This window comes from Falco punctatus, assembly GCF_963210335.1.
Source record: "Falco punctatus genome assembly, chromosome: 13".
In the NCBI taxonomy this organism is placed as follows: Eukaryota; Metazoa; Chordata; class Aves; order Falconiformes; family Falconidae; genus Falco; species Falco punctatus.
The window spans coordinates 5,682,174-5,693,650 of NC_137593.1; the positions used below are offsets into that span (position 1 = coordinate 5,682,174).

General features: G+C 47.4%; 1 protein-coding gene across 2 annotated transcripts in view; it reads right to left on the reverse strand.

Annotated features, from left to right (window-relative positions):
* The window catches only part of MECOM (MDS1 and EVI1 complex locus), a 348,460-nt gene extending 337,647 nt beyond the window's left edge, over nucleotides 1-10,813 (reverse strand). For both annotated transcript variants that reach the window (XM_080409257.1, XM_080409256.1), the window contains exon 1: nucleotides 10,692-10,813. In XM_080409257.1, the coding sequence (XP_080265383.1) occupies nucleotides 10,692-10,728 (37 nt within the window). In that variant the 5' untranslated portion in view covers nucleotides 10,729-10,813. The remainder of the gene's footprint in view (nucleotides 1-10,691) is intronic.
* Nucleotides 10,814-11,477: the final 664 nt, after the last annotated feature.

Consider the following 11,477-nt stretch of genomic DNA (forward strand, 5'->3'; position numbering starts at 1 on the left):
TCCAAAATGGAGCCAGGGGGCCATTTGCTGGCAAAAGTAGACATCTGATGGGATTAAAGCTGAAGCACATCCACCCATGTGCAAGCGAAAGCCTAGAACTCCACAGTCCTGACTCCGTGGACTTTCCTCAAAGCAACTATTTCTCCTTGGGGTTTTATTACTGCCTCCAACGATGCTGTAATTGCATACGTAGGGCAGCAGGCCCAAAGTTTAATCTGCATTTCTTAGGGCCTAAGCTCCGCGCAGGCTGCCCATGTTTGCACAGAGCTCAGCACAACAAGCATCCAGTCCTGGCTGGGTTCTGCGGTCGCTGCTTTAATTCAAGTCATAATAAATAATAATGTCAGGTTGAACATAAATCTTCTGGGTTTGGTCCATGGCTGATCCTTCAGCATGGTGCGTGTGAAAGCACTATTTGGGAAGCTTTGCTGCACCCCATCCTAGATCTAACTCTGTTCTACCCCTTCTGGCTCAGTCTTCGTTCAGTTTTCAATTGGGGCATTGGTTCAGTACAGCTAATTTCACCTTTTGTCTCATTCTGAGCCTGGTCACTGATGTTAAAGACACTGCACAATTTTATGTCCTCAGATCTCTCTGATCTGCATCATCTGGAGTGACCTAGTACATCATTTCCTCATTTCTTAGTTACCTTGGCTTTATCTGGTATCTTCCATCATGCCGTGTACCACAAACTCCTGGACAGTAATTATTCAGACAAAGCATAAATCCTTAATAGCTCTTACGCAGGCAGCCAGTGACTACTGAGATATTGCTTACTATAAGAACTGAAAAAATCAGGACAAAAGTATAATACTGTTTACCTTTTTCAATTAACAAGTTTTCATTAATGTTGTGAATTACCATTACCATGACACGGTAACAATGAAACAACAAAAGCATAAAGCAGTGCTGTTAACTCAGATAGAGCTGATATGCCTTTGCTTTTCAATGTTGTGTATTCTTAGACCAATCCTCTATGCCAGTCCCTGCAGCCAAAAATATATCAAGAGCCTAAAAAAAGTAAAATAGAAACATCACTTCAAAATTCTTTTGAACATGTTTCCTTTTCTCCCTTTATATAGAGCCACAAAGACAATGGGAAAGATTAAAACTCACTAAAAGCATTTCTTAATTCCTCACCAAGGTGCAAGTAAATAAAACATGCCACAATAAGTTCAAATCACAAAGAGTTTTCAAGAGAGAAAGGTTAATCATTTCTGTCAAACATTGGAAATGTTCAATGGTTTTAAAATCAAAAATATAAGCACCACTGGTGACTTAAACCATGTTTTAAACTTGTTTGGGTATTTTTTTTCTAGCGGTCAGTGCTTGCCTCTCACATACCTTCTGTTTGTCTGAGGTGAAATGAGGAGGCATTAAACAGAGCACTTACAAGAGGCACCAGGTAATTTCAGCAAAAAGCTATTTGTTTAGAAGGTACAAATTGAGGCTGTTTGGAGAACTGCAGTCCTTGGGATGCAGAGCTCTGCAGCACAAGCCAGGAGTGCTGGACAGCCCCCCCCCCTCCTGCACCCCCCAGGTGCCTACTACAGCCTGCAGCAGTCCTTTGACCCATGGGAGGGATGGAAAGCACAGGGAATGGATGGGGCACAGTGGGAAACAAGTATGTGAAGTCACCACAGTCCCCCCATCAACAGTGTTCATATTTCATTGTAATGGTTAAAATGACTCTTAAATGAGGCCAGATTATAGGGCCAACCTAATTCACTTACACTGATGTAAATCCAGGTATCTGTTACAACATCATAATGTTGGGGCTCACCACAGAGCAAAAGCTGCTGATAACCGCCCCCCCTCCCCAAAAAAAAGGACAAAGAGAAGCAGATTCCTCCTGGCCAGACCCAATCCAAAGCCTGTTGAAGTCGGTACGAGCTCCTTCAGCTCCAGTGGGTTTGGGATAAGGCCCGCGGTGAGCGCTCAGCCAGCTCTGCTGCCAAAATGCAAAATCCTTTTCCATTGGCTTTGCCAGTTTGGTGTTAATACATGTGTGAAGGAGCTTGGGGGGGCAGAGGGAGTTGAGGGTTATTTTTTAAACTGAGGAATGATTCCACTCTTGCCAGCATGCGGACTTTGTGCAAAAGAACAGGAGAGGGGGCAGGAGATGTTTTTCTGAAACTATCAGCTCCCTGTCACAGCATCCCAGTGGAAGGTGGATATGCCCATCACAGGACCCCTAGTTCCCTAGGTTAGTGCCTGCTCTCCACTGCAGATGGGCAAATCTGGAGTCATGGGTGGATGTGAGTACAGAGCCCTACTTGCTAAACCGAGGTAAGGGGAAACTTGATGAAACTTGGGATGCAGGAAGCAAAACATCCCTTGGACACAGGTGAGCCCCCCATCCCAGTATAACAAGACCTGCTGAGAGTTGGTATCATTTCAATCCCATTTTCCCTAGTAAACAACGTTGCCCTGAAGCACCCTCCTGTTTTTTCTATCATTCAGGTCTTTCCCCGCTGACAAGTTTTTCTCATTGTACATGTCCCATACAAGATGTTTTTGCCCCTTTGGCTTTCCAGGGGAAGGGCTCTGCCTTCCTGTGGCTTTCGGAGCATGTAGCCCGGCCAGTCTCCGAATTAGTCTGGGGCCTTTGCAGGCTGCCACAGTATAAACAGTTTCAGTAGGACACATGTTATACAGTAAGATCATCTGAAACCAAACATTTTCCCACTGCACACAATAAACATCCATAATAAATTGCATTATACAAAATATATTTATGGCTAATTTTTTAATTTAAACCACCTGGGAAATTTTTGTTAGATTGGTTGATATGAAGGTCTCAGTATTCTGGTAATCTAATGACATCTAATAGACAAAATAGTATGATGTTACAACAGTCTCAAAGCTTTCATTTTCTGTAGCCCTCTCGGAGATCAAACTGGCAGAACTCATATTTTTTGAAATTTTATACATAATTGGTGATGCAATTGCCAAAAATAACCTATTCATAGAAGTCTTGCTCTTCTGGTTTCTAACTTACTGTAATCACAAAACAGAGCAGCGCACTGCTTTGCAATGGAATATGGGTTTGGGTCAGGGAGCAAGGGCTACGGTTGTGTGGCAGTTTCCATTCTGCAGATTATCTTACAGGCAATTTAAATTTAGTTTGGAGTTTAAACAGGACTAAAAAGTAGCGCACCCATACAGACATACAAGCAATTCTTCAGAAAAGGAATAAAGCCATAACTTGGGTATATCTCTTTTCTGAACCAAAATTCTGCTCCAGTGTAAGATTTTCTAAACAAAAGCTGTTGGTGCCAAAGGGGACAGAACATTTCCACTGCATAAATTAAGCCCAGACCTGTAATCCTTCCACCACAAAACTCTCATGCTCATCACAGATCAGCCAAGGTTTCCAGAAAGACTAAGATCATTGCAGATCTTGTTGAGCCAGCCTCTCTCTAGTCAATACAAATCCCAGCTCGAACCATGCTGTGTATCTGCAATGAGCACTGGAAGCTTGGTAGTTGCTGGACTCGTTTTAAAGTGCAGCTGATACCTTTAGCTACTTCCTTGCCTCCTGTTGTTCCTAGGACTTGGAGGCCATGTGGTACATTTCAGTCTTAACTTTGAATTTCCTTTATTTGGAGATCAAACTTTGACATTCCCTTAAGGTAGTGGGGTTTTATGTCGTTGCATATATCCTAGTTTAAAAGATAATGCTTCACTGAAACAGACCACAATATTAAACCCTGAAATAAAATGAATTGTATTTCACTTCCCAACTCCTGTTGCTGGATTAGCTCACATTTCTTTCTCTTTGTTACATATTTAGCATTGAATACAATATTCATTGCAGCCTAGCTTCCCTCCTCCCACATCGCTCTGTGGCTGCCTTTTCTTCCAGCAGCCCTGGAGAAGGGAATGTCTGGCTATAGCCTGGAAATGCAAACAAAAGGGAGGGACATAAAGTCAATGAATGACCAGGCAGGGTGGCTTTATACCCTCGTAATTTGAATCTTTTTTTATTTAAAATGGCAACGCAAAGAGACAGAGTCCTGAGGACAACAACATCCACTTCTTAGCTTCTCCATCCCCTTCCCCACCTTGCTGTTTCTTTCACCTAGCTGAGTTTATCTGCCAGCAAACATCTCCCTCCAGCAGCCCCTGCAGCAAAAGGGGCCCGGAGGTGCTTTCTGATGCTTATTGGTCCATATCATGATCTCTGCTGGTCTTATCTGGTTCCTGGTCTGGCTGTTAAGAACTGCAGCAGTAACCAATTGCACATTAACATGGCAGAACGCACTGGAAAGCCATGGCAGAACAGTAGTCAAACCTCTGTGACCCCAAACCCCCTTCTCTGTATCCTTACCTCAGCGTGTACACCCCATTCCATCTTTGCAAAACTCATCTTTGCTTTTGCCTTTACACTCAGAGACAGGGCACCCCTGAGCCCAGCATGACTCCAGGGATGCCTGTGGTACAGGTAAGCAGTGGTAAGGATGGAAAAGACTTTGAGCCAGACATTGGTTCTGCATTGCCTGAGTTGAACCCAGGTTTTTTTAATGGCCATTTAGTTTTTAAGTGCATTCCTGTGATCCCAGCCTTGAGCTTATGTCTCCATTTGAAACAACACAGCTTTAACTAGGTGCATAGATTATAAAACCAGGAAGAGGGGTCTGGTTTGCCCCCCTGTACAATATAGGCTACAGGAATTCCCTAAATTAATTCCTGTTTGGATTAGCTCATATCTTTTTAGAAAAACAGCCAACCTTAATTAAGACAAAGGAATTCCAGTGATGTTGAAATCCACCCAGCTCTTGGTAAATTGTTTTACTGGTTAAATACCTTCACTACTTAGAATATAAACTATATTTCTAATCTGCATTTGTCCAGTTCTACCTCTGCCTACTAGATAATACAACATTTGTATCTGCTAGTCTGAAAACCATGTATGATTAAAAACCTCTTTCTGTTCTTCATAAGACACTCCTTGCCTAACTAAACTGAAATGATGTAAAACTGATTGTATCAAGTTACGGCAAAAGAGCATTGAGTTGCTCCAAAAAAATGACAGCAAACAGTTAAATTTTAAATAAACAAATATCATGAATTCTTGGTCGGAAACCTAAGTGTCTGAACAAGCCCTTCCAAAGTTAAAGTACATGTGTTTAGAAAGTGGTTTACTGCAAAGCCAGGCAATTTATGTGGACAAGGATTCATCAGCTGAGATTTATGAAACTCCATCTGCTTCCCCACTGCCCTTTCCTCAGCCACCCTGGGCTGGAGCAACCACCGATGCTTTCCGTTATCCTCCCGCAGCACGTACCTGTCCTGACAGAAAATTCATTCCACTTTCTTCTTGAACAACTTACACAGCTTCATCAGGGAGCTGTGCTCCCCAGGACAGCCAGAAATACTTTCTCTGTCAAGACACCTTTACTTACACGTGAAGTCAATAAATATTTGACAATGAATACTCCCACCACAGAAGTAGGCAATTAGTGCATTTTGGAAGCATCCCAGGGAACAACACATAGGCTTCTGTATACCAACTCTGTGTTCCCTATACACACCCAGATTTCAGAGCCTGTAGGTACACAGGCTGCAAGCACCCCTGTAGCCTATGCATGCCACAGTCCCTCTCTAAACCAGTACATACATCAACTGCAATCACAGATATCAAATGTATTTACTTGCCTTTCTCTCTGTATGTGCACGTACATATATAGGTATTTTATACATATATATACACACGCACAGAGAGATATATCTCTGTGCATAAACCGAAAGATATGTCATGAACACACACATATGCACACGTATACAGTAAGCACAGACACATACACACTTATGTGCACTTAAATAACTAGGTGAATAGGTGAATATGAACACTAATAGCCATTTATGGCAACAACAATGAAAGCTGTCCCTGGAGCCCGCCTATGGTACAGCAGCCAAAATGATTGAGTATGTACAGGGCACCGCTGCAGCAATGGCACTCACATGGGCCTCCTTTTAGAAATGATTAATATTTAACCGACTTGGTGAACCTGGCTTTGGTTTTAGTTATGATTAGATAGCAGGGCGCACAGAGCCGTCCCACTAAGGACATCGTGGGATGTCTGAGCAGCTCCACTCATGCTTTGCAAGAAGACAGACAGAAAGTGAGAAGGGGAGAGAGGGAGAGATATGAGGCAGTAAAAAAAATCCCTGTGCTCAGCCCCATTTGTGTTTGTTTGGAAAGAAAAGGGGGAAAAGCAGCCTGAGAGGCCGGTGTAATAAGATGCTGTAGCTTTCATGAAAGAGGTGAAATAATTTTAAACACAGACACACAATGAGTTTATTTATTTAGAAAGTTGTTAAATAGAGTCTGGGAATTCAAATATTCAATGTTGACATTGTACAGAGCTGGCAGGGAGCCAGCCCCAGCTCTCCAGAGGGACCCAATGGCCACGGCGCCCAGGCTCTCGCCCCTCCCAGCCCACTAACTAGGTAAAAGCCATTAGTTATACCCACAAGCAATATCTGAATCCGACTCAAATAATGTTGCCTCAGCCAGCCAACTTCAAAGGCGTGTAAGTGTGTTTGGCTTTTTAGTGCTGGAACTGCAGCAATATGTCACACTTTTGAAAGAGTTTTGTAAACAGTTCCTTCCCCTTTGTAGAAACATTTCTTAAGTTTCTTGTACCCCATGTAAACAGCGTTAATTAACAAGGGTTACATTTTTCATTTACAAGCAGGGCTGTATTAATAATGAGCTTGCCTTTTGGACCGTCTTTTTCCTTTATGTCCTTTCTCTGCCCTGCACCATGGCTGGCCCGGCACGGCCGGGGAGCAGCTGGAAGGCACCAGGGAGCTTGGCCATGGGCTCAGCCCCAGGCGGTGTCACCTACTGCAGCACCACAAAGTTGGTCCCAAATTGAGTGGTGACTGTTGACCCCAAGTAAGAGACAGTGGGAGAGAGAGAAATAGAGATGGAAAGGAAAGGAAAGGAAAGGAAAGGAAAGGAAAGGAAAGGAAAGGAAAGGAAAGGAAAGGAAAGGAAAGGAAAGGAAAGGAAAGGAAAGGAAAGGAAAGGAAAGGAAAGGAAAGGAAAGGAAAGGAAAGGAAAGGAAAGGAAAGGAAAGGAAAGGAAAGGAAAGGAAAGGAAAATGGAAAAGAAAGGAAAATGGAAAAGAAAAAGAAAGGAAAGGAAAATGGAAAAGGAAAAGAAAAAGGAAAATGGAAAAGGAAAAGAAAAAGGAAAATGGAAAAGGAAAAGAAAAAGGAAAATGGAAAAGAAAAAGGAAAAAGGAAAAGGAAAAGGAAAATGGAAAAGGAAAATGGAAAAGGAAAATGGAAAAGGAAAAGAAAAAAGGAAAAGGGAAAAGGAAAAGAAAAAGGAAAAGAAAAAGGAAAAGAAAGGGGGAAAGAAAGGGGAAAAGAAAATAAAAGGGGGGGAGCGACACAGAGAACGGGAAAGAAAGAGAGCGAGAAAGAGAGAGAAGGGAAGGAGGGAGAGGGAGGTGGAAAAAAGAAGAAAAAGCAGAAAGAGGGAGAGAAAAGCCACACGCACGCTCTCCGCCCTGAAAAGGGTTAATGAAGTGCCTGGTGAAAATGTGCCCGGCATGTAATGGGATTGTCTCGCCCGTCCCCGCAGCCTCCCGTGTCCGCAGCCGCCGCGCTGAAGGCACCCGGGGACAGGACAGCGCCGCGCCGGGGATGCCGCGGGGCCGGGCCGAGCCCAGGGCCGGCGTTCAGCGCCCCGGTGCCCGGTGCCCGGTGCTGGGGCTGTGCCGAGCCGCTGGCAGCCGCGGCGGGGACGGGCGGGCCCCGCGGCGGAGCTGGGGGGGCACCGACACACGGTGTCAGCGGCAGCGGAGGCGCGCTGAGGCCGAGGTAATGGTGAAGCGGTGGCAAATAAACAGCATCGCTGCGAGGGCCGGGAGCCTGGACATGGCAAACGTTTCCCTGCTCGAAAACAAATTCCCGGACAGAGTCTTAAACAGGCAAATAAACTTGCCAGCTCTGTTTTTCAATCAAGCCTTTTAAGTACTAGACTGAGGCAAATTACAGGCGCAGGAAAACCTGCTGAAACTTAGGAAAGTGTTATTTTACTATCTCAGATGGTTAGAGGGATCTGGATCTACCTTGACTGCACTAAATTGCCTGTAAAAAAGTGGTGATAAAGTGTAAAAGTAACAAGTGCCTCCTTATTCACGTGTGTTCCCCTAATCTGATCACCTTCTGTCTCTTTATGAGGCTACTGGGTGGCAGGGGGCTACCTCAGGCCGGCTGCAGGGCTGCGCCGGCCCGTGGTGGGGCGGGGGTTATTCGGGGATACGGTTTCACCAGACGGGCACAAACCCACCCGAGTGGAAAAGCAGCTGCCCCGGGGGCCGGGTCCTGTCCCGGTGCGGAGCGGAGCGGGATGTCCGCACAGGTGCAGCGCGGCTGCGGCCGGCCGGGCCCGCATCCCTCGGGCCCGCAGCGCCGGGCCCCGGCCCCGCTCTCACCGGCCGCCTCCCTAAAGTGTGGCAAGGAGAGACCTCAGCGTGGCTTTTCCCTTATTTTTACAGCTGGGCATTTTGAAAACTCAATAGCTATTCCCTGCGTAGCTCTTTGTGTTTCTTCTGATTATTTTTTACTTTTTTTTTTTTTTTTTTTTGGGGGGGGGGGCGGGGGTGGACGACACCAAAGCCTCAACATTATTTTTTAGCAATTTTACACCGAGGTCAAGAAAATGCGCGCTTCAGGTAATCTCCCTTAATTAAGAGGACAAAGCTTTCCTGGGTTATTAGCGCCAGCCACGCAGTCGGGGCGATTTTACCTTCACGCACAAAGCAGTAAAAGTGCAATAATAAAAGAAGCACGCTTGATCCCGATCTGTACCGTTTTCCACGTAAGAGGGTGAAGGCTACAAAGTATTTTCTATTCCCAACCCAGCCAGAAAGAACTGAAAAGCTAAAAACTTTTCCTTTCGAATGACTAAATTGCAGGGGTCGCCTCTAACCCTCCTTTCCACTTGCCATGAAACTGAGACGCTCTTAGGGGTGAAAGAAACAGCTTTGCGAAACACATACCAAAAAAAATCCCAGCTTTTTAAAATATTATTTCCTTTATGAGCGGATTGTAACCGAAGGATTATTTAATGCAACGCATCTGTCTGGGGTGGAAAGTGCTGCTGTTGCTGCTGCTGCTGCAGCGAAAGCCAAGACGCGCAGCCCAGAGCAGAAACTTTGCAGACGGTCGGATCTCGCCCGCGGAGCAGAAGCAGGAGCAGGAGCAGGAGCAGCACTGCATCGCTGCGCAGAGAGGCAAGCAAGGGAGAGGCAAGGAAACCTGACGGATTTTGTCGGGCACGTGAGATTTTTTTTCCATAATTAGCTCCAAAGCAGGGATGGCAACCTGGAGATTTAACAACATTTGTTTTCAAATTGTGGGCGCTGGATTATCCACTTTAATATCACCTAATCAAATGCAGGTTGCTGCTGTTATTGTTAGGTTCACAGAAAAGCTGATGATGATCCGGAGACATCTTTCGCTTCCCTTTTTCCACGCTCCTCTATTATTTTTTTCCCCTTCACAAATAAAAAGTAAATAACCATCTGCTTTTTACGTCACGCAACTTATGCAACATTTCATCTGACTTTTTTTTTTTTTTCGCCTGCCCATTTTTTTTTTTTCACTCGGGAATGTGAGTTGCCATCGCCATGGATATCAAATGAAACTTGCCCAGATGTGTCAGAGAAAATAAAGACATCAGCTGCTTTTAAAATAGGACGCGAAAGCTGGCAAAGTTTTGTTGTTGATTCCCTCTTTTTAAAAAAAGAAAGGAAGAAAAAAAAAAGCGCCCCAACACTGCAGCAGTTAAAGGCAAAGATCCCTATCATAAAGGAGAAACAGATGGGGTGAGCGTAAGACAAATAATTAAATAAGTCGGGCTTTGCGTGTGGACGGCCGAGCCCTCGCCTCGCGGAACACAGACCTTCGGGCGGCCAAACTGTATAAAAAGTGCTGGAAAAACGCCTGAAATTACAACATTTACATCAACTTTTAGCGGGTGACTCCAGCAGGCTGGGAACTGCTCCGCTCTGCCCCCCCCCTCCCCCCCCCCGGGTGTCCCCGGCTTGGGGCATCCCGGCCACGCGAGGCGGCCCCCCCGCCCCGCTCCGCCGCCCCGCGCACGCTCCGCTCCCACGCGCGGTTTGGTGCCGGGGGGGGGGGGGAGGTTTTGGCAGAAGCCCGCGGCAGGGCCGTGGCAGGGGGGTGTCCCCGGTAGCTCCGCACCGGCTACCTGCGCCCGGGCTCGCCGCCTCCCCCGCAGAGCCGCCGCTGCCCCTCCGTGCACACGCACACACACACACACACACGCACCCCCCCGCGGCCCCCAGCCCTCCCGGCAGCCGACAGCGCCCACTATAGGGCCCGGAGCCGCTCGCACCCCCCCTTTCCCGACCCCCCCTCACTCCAGCCCCCGGCAGCAGCAGCAGCAGCAACTTCCAGCGCTCGCCACTGAACTTTTCCTCAACTCCTTCCCCACCGCCCGCCGGCAGCCCGCAGCCCCCAGCCCGGCTCCGGCCGCCGCGCCCCCCCACCCCGCTCCCCGCCGGGCCGGGCCGGGCCGGGCCGCGCTGCGGGGGGGGATGCTGCAGGTTGCCCGCGAGCTCCGCGCCGCATCAGACATGTCTATGCAACATGGCAGAGAGGGAGGGTGAAAAGCCAAGAGAAAGGGGTATTGCACCTACTTGCGGCCAGCTTCCTCGCCCTGCCTTTGGATCGCATGCTGCCAGTCCCGCGGCCGATGCTGGCGTGGGGTTGGGGGGGGGGGGGGCTTTTTTTTTTTTTCCTCCCGGAGCTTTTCCTCTTTTTTCGCTCCCCCTCTCCCTCTCTCCTCTCCCTCTCTCGCACACACACTCTCCCTTTCTCTCAATCCCGGCTCGCTATCTCTCCAGCATTGTCAGTTTGGACACCTTCGCACATGCGCACGGGCGGCTCCCCCCCGCTCTTCAACATTTCAGCGCCGCCAAAAAAAAGTTTGCAGCGATCCATCACCGCCGGTGGGGACCCTGACAGCCGGCACCGGGGCCGGGACGGGCCGGGACGAGGCGGGCAGCCGCCGCCGGGCTGCGCGACCGCGGAGCAGCCGCTCCGCTGCCTGCGCACCCGGGAGGGGTTATAGGGGGGAGACCCGCGCTCCCGCCGGGGCAGGGGCAGGGGCAGGGAGAAATTACACCCTTTTTCTGCTTTAATCTTTTTTTTTCTTTCTTTTTTTTTTTCAACGGGATATTTATGCTGTTCTGTGTTATTTCAACATTTACATAGTTTATTCTCAACCGGCCGCAATTATCGTAGATCTCTGCATATATACAGATAATTTGATAATATGTTTTACTATGTATGAGTACCATTAAAGCGCACACTTCCCCAGCGTACACGCTTTTCCCCCACCTTGAGCTCGGTTCAGCTACCACCAGTTTGGCAGAAAAAAAGCTCTTTTAAAACAGTAACAGCGACCGCTCTAATCTGTTTTA